We start from the raw sequence: 8,250 nt of genomic DNA on the forward strand, positions 1-8,250 counted from the left end.
ATATTTAGTCTATTTAACCAACAAAAGGCATTATTTTAAACTCAAATATGGATTTTTTTTTATTTTTATTTTACTCTAAGGCGGTGCATAGGATAATACATAATTACCCCTTTTGAAGTAGATCCACAAGATCTAAAATACGAAATCAAAGGGTGGAGATCCGGGATGTGTTCCATGGGACCGGATGCAGAGAATCATAACTGTGCTGCTTAAATATAAATCCAATTTAAATTACATCATACGGTACGGGGGGGAAGAAGTTTTGTCAGAAAGATAGTAACTCAACGTGCACTAATACTGTAACTGAAGCTCTTCATTATTTACGCGCTTCCAAAATGCGTGCTCTTCACACCCCACTTTCTTTTAATTTTTAAAGTTATTTTTTTAATTTTTCACGTGCTTCCATTGTAGTAATTATTAATTTGTCTAATTTAAAATCTTTTCTTTTTATTAAAAAATATAATAACTTATTTAGCCTTTCAAATTTAAAAAAAAAATCATTTTAATTTTCTATTTAAATTTTCATCCTTTTTTTAATTATTATATTTATATTATTTATCAAATAATCTAAAAAATGGATGAAAATTTTACATTTATTAATTTTGTTACGTGACAGCCCATTTATATACCATTTAGTAATTGATAATTTTTTAAAATTAAAAAATTTACATTTATTAGTTTTACTGACGTGACAAACATCTATCCTTTAATAAGCTTATAAAATACGAAAAATTAATTACTAACCTCGTTTCAATAAATACCTCGAGACATCAAATATATATAAATATGTGTATATATATATCAAACATAAAATAATAGTAGTAGAAATGCAAATGTAATTAAATAATAACAAAGCAAGTGAATAGATCTAACAATTCTATATTCATATATTTTATAATTTATTATTAAGGATAATGATAGTGGAATTAAAAAATTACAAATATATATATTTAAATAAAACTTTACAAAGTGAGTCCTGAGTTTTTTTTTTTTCAAATTTTGTTTGATATATTCAGTGATTCTGTATTATCTTAAATTTATTTGTGGAGTTTTTTAATTTCGTAGATAATGATTTTCAATATGGTACGACGACTTCGTGTTTATGTATTTATGAAATAGTTTATATTTTTAATCAATGTTTGTTGGGTCGAGTAACAAGGAGTTCAATGTTTTTGAAGGTTTCAAATTTGAAATGTTTGCAGTAAGTTTTTTAGAATTGGACCGGTGTTCAAACTGACCAAATGGCTTGTTCTTGATTCGATCGTTCGGTTCAATTTTAATTAAATAAATCATTTAAAAAGTCCATAAAAGTTAAAAATTATTAAAAATATAAAAAATGCGAATGAATCAATTCCGAGCAGTTTGCTCAAAAGTTGGTTCAACCCAATGTCTGAACTGCATACCGATCAGTTCTCGATTAAATCGATTTGACCAATCAGCCTGATTTGGTTCCAACAATCTGGTCAATTCAATCCTCAAGGTCTTGAATTCAGATGATGTAAACGAAGAAAAAGAACACTAAAAATATTGGATCGATGATCAAACTGATCGATCGGTTGATCTAATTTTAATTAAATAAATTATTTAAAATTTCACAAAAAGTTAAAAGCATCATTAAAAAATATAGAAACTTGATCCAATTAATTTTTTAACCCAATTCAATCAATTTCTAGTGGTTCACCCAAAAGTCATTTCAATTTATTGTCTGGATTAATATACTGATCGATTCTCGATAAATTAATTTGATCAGTCAACCTGATATAGTTCGAACAACCTTGTTTTGCGGTTTTTTGGAAAAACCAAACTGAATTAACATTTTAATTATGAAAAATTAAAAAAAAAAAAGACAATTTCCCTTTCAAGTTTATTGAAGCAGATCTGAATCTCCTCCCCACTGAGCCTAGTTTTGTCCATTTCTGTAAAAGACAAATCTCCCCTCCCTACCATAACACAATCAAAATTTTAATACCATAAAGTAAACAATTTTCTTTAAATAGAGGAAAAATTACACTAGTGTCACTCACTTATTGGTAATTTTCAATTTTAGTCTAATAATTATGTAAAGTTATAAAATGATCATTTGATTAAATTACCATAGGAGCAGCTTTAGCTCTTGACATTTACACACCATGTAATTTGATGCTTTTTCCAATTTTACTTTTCTTTATCACCCTTTCACCTAAAAAATTTTAAAAAATTTATCAGTTAAACTTTTTCACCAAAAATTCAAGATAATAATATTCATATTTTCTTATTCTTTTAAAAATAACCTTCAATGTTTCAAAGAAAACGACAAGGTTTGAAGTTTAATATTATGCCAAGTGATTTTCCCGTTAGTAATTTAACTAAAAAAGACACAATCGAATAGTTAAGTGATTATTTTGTAGCTTTTCATAGTTGAGTAACTAAAAACGAAATCTACTAATAGTTCAATGACTAGAAGTGTAATTTACCCTTAAAAATATTTAAACCCCAATATAAAAAAAAACATAAATTTACTCTCCCGAGGTTGCCTGCTCTGCTCTGCACTGTCTTTTTTTGTGTGTGTGGTTCTAATTTCTAAAGTTCCCCTTTTTCTTTTTTCCCATCATCAAAAGTATAAAAAAAAAAAGAAGAAGAAGAAGAAGAAGAAAAAGTGAGAAAATTTGCAGGAAAACGCCATTTTTGTTTATAATTTCATAATAATTTTACTGGAAAAAAATAATATTTAAAACCCATATCAGCATTGCCCTTTTGAAAGCAAAGTCCACTCCTTTTTTTCACTCTTTTCTCTCTCTTATCTTCTTCTTCATCTCTCTAGACTGGTTTTTTTAAAAGCTTTTTTCAGCTTTTTTTTGTTGTTCCATTCCTGCCATGGATTCATATGAAGCAACGAGGATAGTGTTTTCTAGGATCCAAAATTTAGACCCTGAAAATGCTTCTAAAATCATAGGTTACCTTCTTCTTCAAGACCATGGTGACAAAGAAATGATACGTTTAGCTTTTGGACCTGAAGCTTTAATCCATTCTTTGATCTTTAAAGCTAAAACCCATCTAGGTCTCCCCATTTCTAACCCGCCTTCGCCGTCTCCTCCTCCGCCGTTCTCTTACGCCGGTGTCGTTAATGGGTGTGCCAAATCTTTGCATGGTGTGGCCGCCGACGACAATGGTGGATTCGTGGATGATTTTCAGTTTCAAGAACATGTTTCGGATTATTTGACCGGCGGTAGTGGGGGATACGCCGATTCGACTTTACATCGACGGAGTTTCTCGGTTCCGGGACTGTGTTTAACCGGTGAAGATCTGAAACCTTGTTTGTATTTTGCTCGAGGGTTTTGTAAGAACGGTAGTAAGTGTAAGTTTATCCATGGAGATCACTGTGCTGAGAACGAGTTGGAACACTGCCAAGAGCTGCTCAGATCAAAATCTTTCCAACAAGCGGCGGCAACGGTGACGGCATCACAGTTCATGGCTGGTGGCGCTTCTTTGCCGTACAGGTGAAGCTTAGCTTAATCTCTTTTCTTTTTTTTGTTAATTTAAGTGTAAATAACATTTTTCCGTTGCAGATCACCATTGATGATAACAGATGAGCTTCATAAATACGGTCGGTGCCGGTCCGAAGCAGCCGTGGGAACTAATTCAAGCTCTAGGCAAATTTATTTAACATTTCCAGCTGACAGTACTTTTAAAGAAGAAGATGTTTCGAATTATTTCAGGTAACTAAATCCGCCATTGTTGGCTCTTGTTCGAGCTTCTATTGTAGAGTTTTTTAAGTTTTTTGCTCATGCCATTTTGTGTTTTATATAGCATTTATGGACCTGTACAAGATGTTAGAATACCTTATCAACAAAAAAGGATGTTCGGTTTCGTTACGTTCGTGTATCCCGAAACAGTGAAGCTCATTTTATCGAAAGGAAACCCGCATTTCGTTTGCGATTCTCGGGTTCTCGTTAAACCGTACAAGGAGAAAGGCAAAGTTCATGAGAAGTATGATTTTTCGGTTTTTCGTTATCTATATGTTGCATATATTGTCTGCATTTTATCGATGTAATTCATGTTATTTGATTAGGAAGCAACAACAATTGGAGAGAGGAGAGTATTCCGCAACTCCAGTTGATACCCGGGAACCATTTGATCTTCAACTCGGTGCGTATAGAAACAAAGAACTAGGTTTCGGTTTATGTACTACTTGATCGTGAGCTTTTTCTATTTGAACTTGTTTAGGTACGAGAATGTTTTATAATGCTCAAGAGATGATGTTGCGAAGGAAACTCGAGGAGCAGGCCGATTTACAACAGGCCATCGAACTACAAGGAAGAAGGTTAATGAATTTGCAGCTTTTGGACCTCAAAAACCAACACCATTCTTCGTTTCATCACAGTTTGTCCACCTGTTCTCCCATTCCTTCGCCGACTGTTTCCCGTATTCCCACCAATCAGGCTCGTATTTTCCCAGTTGAAGCAACCCTAGAAGGTTTATAACACTTAACGCCGCCGAGAACAGTTCAAATTAACTTTCGTGTTCCATTATTCATTTCAGTTTTGCTTTTTCTTTTCCTGCAGATAATGGTGGTTTGAAATCACCAGCTGCCAATAAGCTGCTCGAGGAAGTTAAGCCAGTTTGTAACCATAAAAGCGACAACGGCATTACCGTTACCAAGGAGGATAAGGCCAATACCGAACAAAACGACTTCCCCGAAAGGTATAAAGCTTGTCATTAAATGTACATTAAAAAACATATATCCCCATAACACGAAACGTGTTCGGTTCTACGTAATTCTTCCACTTTGTGGCGATCACTTGAATCGTTTCTTATCCGTATTTATTATTTGTTGGCCTTTTCTGTTGCAGCTTGGAGCATATTCTCCCCGATAACCTTTTCGCATCACCTAAGAAGTCAACTGGCGAGTGCTTCACCGTCTTCACTGACGAGAAAAACCCTTCACTGGCCAACACCTCCGGCCTCAACGTGGCTTCTCTCAAATCATGTTTCCTACAACTCCCCAGGTAAAACATTCCGTACATGAGAAGACGACAATAACCCCATTCCTTCGAATACGAACACCCAGAGCTAACTAAGAACATTCCATTTGGCTGCCATTACAGGTTTTCATCAGGGCAAGGAGCTTAAAGGAACTGAAACTCTCTTCTAACAAGTAGACATGGTAAGACACATATATTAACATTGTTGGAAAATTTTGCCCAAATTTAGTGAATTTTAGTAAAAGTACGATGGAGGCCCTTGTACTAAGAGCCGAATTGCATTTTTCCCTCTATACTTAAAAAATGAGCAAATTAGCCCCTGAATGCTAGATCAAAGAGTAAATCGGTCTTTCTATTAAAGGTTTCATTTATTTTACTGTTAAAAACTGATCTTTGTACATGAATGATACTATTTGGTTACTCTTGTCATTTATGTCAGTTTTTGGACGAAATATTTATAAAAAAAGGATCAGTTTGCTTCTTAGGATTAAATTGTCCATATTTTTTGAGTAGAAGGGACAAAAAATGCAAACAATACTTAGTACAAGGACCTCCATGGTATTTTTACCAATGATTTTCATAATGTTGAAACTGTTTTTTTCCTGAACATTTGCAGAAAACATTGAGAAGATCATACAAAAAGAATAGAAAAAAGAAGTCCTCTAGCTAGCTGTATAGCCAAAAAACCATACCCAAAAACTGCAGCAATATCATCATCATGTGATCATTATGATCATCATCATGATGAATACATACTACTTACAATGAATTAAAGATACATATAAATGTATAGGTAAAGGACAGTAGGGTCTTTTTCTCTGTGTCTGTTGGACCATACAGTAAAATTAGACCTAGTAATAACTTTTTTTTTATTACCTGGTACTGTAATATTATTTCAGTTTACCCTTTGTTCGAAATTGTAAAATAACAATCTTAATTTCGTGGTTTTTTAGTAGTATTGAATATGAATAACTATCATATATGAAAGTTCCAAAAGGGAGAAATTATGAAAAAAAAGGCTGCAACTTGGGCAACTTTCTTTTTCATAAGTATTATGATTTAATTTATTGTTCATGGATGTTATTGCAAAAACAAGGAAATGGTCTTTTTTTTAGTATTGTTAGTGCCATTTTACTGTTCGTGTTCGGGTTTGTGGTTGCTCCCGTCTTTTTTAAGGTTCGGAAATGGGTTTTTCTTTGAGAACGCGATATGTCTTATCATTGTATTCAATATTTGTTAGTGTGCAAAGCAATATTTTAAGGTTTGAATTGTATTCAACACTTGGTGTGTAAATCAGGGGGAAATGAAGTAAAAAGATCGGTTCGTGGTTGTTCTTAACAATGTCATCTTTAAGGTTTGAATTTAGATTTTTTTTAAATGTAACTCGTTTTATCATCGCATTTAACATTTGTTGGTGTGTAGATCGGAAAAATATTATAATTTAAAAAGAAAGTGGAGTAAAAAGATCGGGTTCGTTTTTTTTAAGAATGTACCGCATCTTGTCATTGCATTCATTATTTATTGGTGTGCAAATTAAAAAAAAAAAAAGTAAAAAAGAGAAGGTGGTTGATTCATGTGAAATAAAGGTGACTTTCTTTTGGGTTTTTTGTGGTATGATACGTCTTATTTTATAGGTGGGGTAAGGGTCACATTGTCACATGGGGATCTGACAATTTATATCAATGATATCTTTGTGTTTTCTTATAAATTTAGAATTTAATTTTAATAATTTATTTTTAGAAATTTTATTCTTTTTAGATTTTAAATTAAAGTTTAATTAGTAATATTGCTTAATTTGTTGCTGTAATATTTTAAAATTAAAAAAAAATTGATAATTGATAGTAGTGTAATTAAAAAATAAGACTAATAAATTTGAATTTAACAAAATAATTAATCGTGTTAATAATTGAATTGAAAAATAAAGATATTGAGTTTCTAAAATAAAAATACAGGGTAAATTTTAATCATATATATTTTGTTCTGGGTTTTCTTATGTTTAGCATAAATCTTGGATAAATCCAGAATAGAGTCGAGTCAACTTTTATTTGAGAAGCGGGTTTTTTTCAATATATTTTTTTAATAAGATTCGAATTCAAAACTTTATTTTAGTTCTAACAAGTATTCAAGTTTTGTCATAAATGGTACGATTCAACGAGATTCGCGATTTAATCGGGAGTGTAATTATCGAATACCAAAAAATTTTAAGAGTAGAATATTTTGTCAATTTAACATTTTATTCATTGGGGGTTGGGGGGAAATGGGAATGTTTTTAGCATAGTCTTAAATCATGTTGGTCTGCATGCAATTGTGTGTTAAATGCTTGTGCTGCCTACAGTCCCAACTTTATCTTGTGCCATATTTACACATATTTTTGTCCCCCCGCCCTAGCTTCTGTTTTTTTTTTGGTGGTTGTCAACATTAATGAGATGTTTATATGTTATATATAAGGAGAGTGAACCCAGAAAATTGTTTTAGGGATAAAATTGAATAAAAATAATGTGGAAGGGTATTAGAGTATAATTTTATTATTATATTAATTTGTAATTTTAAAAGGACTAAACAAACAATATTTCATTTAGAAGGCGGCCAAGACTAGTGTCTACCTCTCTTCTCTTCGCCTTTATATATAAAGTTCAAAAAAAAAAATCAACAAAAACGACATTAGCTGGATATTTCTTCTTTTTTTTTTTCATTCTTACCTTCAAGAGAGGAAGATGAATGTCGGCGATTAGTGCTGAGAAGCATTGTTGGCTGGCGGCAACCATTGGGTTAGGATCACAATAAAGGGGGAAGGGGAAGAGGGTTTTTCTTTGCTTGGCATGGGAAGAGGAAGAAGATTGAAAAATGTCTTACAGAAAAAAAAAAAAAAAAGGGTAAAACATTTTTTTTTAAAAAAGATTCATTTTCCCATGTTCTGGAGAATGATTTAAAATGGGAATTCATTTTCCACCAATCAAACACCGTAAAATAATGAAAAATTTTTACGGAAAATATTTTATTGACAAACAAACGGACCTAAATATGACTTTTAACTATACTATTTAAAAAAATATTTATTTAAGTATATTCTTAATTTTTTATTTTAAAATATCCATACCACAGGTAATAATGATCACTTTAACATGTTATAAGGGGGTTTAAGTATTTTCTTTTGAGTTGTTTTCATTGATTATATTAAAATAAATAAAAAAATAAAAATTGATTCGTTTTGGATTATTTTTTAACATTAATCTTATTATATCTACTATTTGTGATATAATACCTAGAACTATTCATAGCCCCTCCCTAA

General features: G+C 31.6%; 1 protein-coding gene across 1 annotated transcript; it reads left to right on the forward strand.

The window, feature by feature from the left end:
- Nucleotides 1–2,505: 2,505 nt before the first annotated feature.
- On the forward strand, nucleotides 2,506–5,143 carry LOC107945194 (zinc finger CCCH domain-containing protein 22). Its single transcript, XM_016879075.2, has 8 exons — nucleotides 2,506–3,476; nucleotides 3,546–3,695; nucleotides 3,787–3,966; nucleotides 4,049–4,125; nucleotides 4,204–4,452; nucleotides 4,542–4,680; nucleotides 4,830–4,985; nucleotides 5,085–5,143. Exons 1-8 carry the CDS (start codon nucleotides 2,854–2,856, stop codon nucleotides 5,107–5,109), a joined length of 1,599 nt encoding a protein of 532 aa, XP_016734564.2. The 5' UTR covers nucleotides 2,506–2,853; the 3' UTR covers nucleotides 5,110–5,143.
- Nucleotides 5,144–8,250: the final 3,107 nt, after the last annotated feature.

This window comes from Gossypium hirsutum, chromosome D13 (genome assembly GCF_007990345.1).
Source record: "Gossypium hirsutum isolate 1008001.06 chromosome D13, Gossypium_hirsutum_v2.1, whole genome shotgun sequence".
NCBI classification, from domain to species: Eukaryota; Viridiplantae; Streptophyta; class Magnoliopsida; order Malvales; family Malvaceae; genus Gossypium; species Gossypium hirsutum.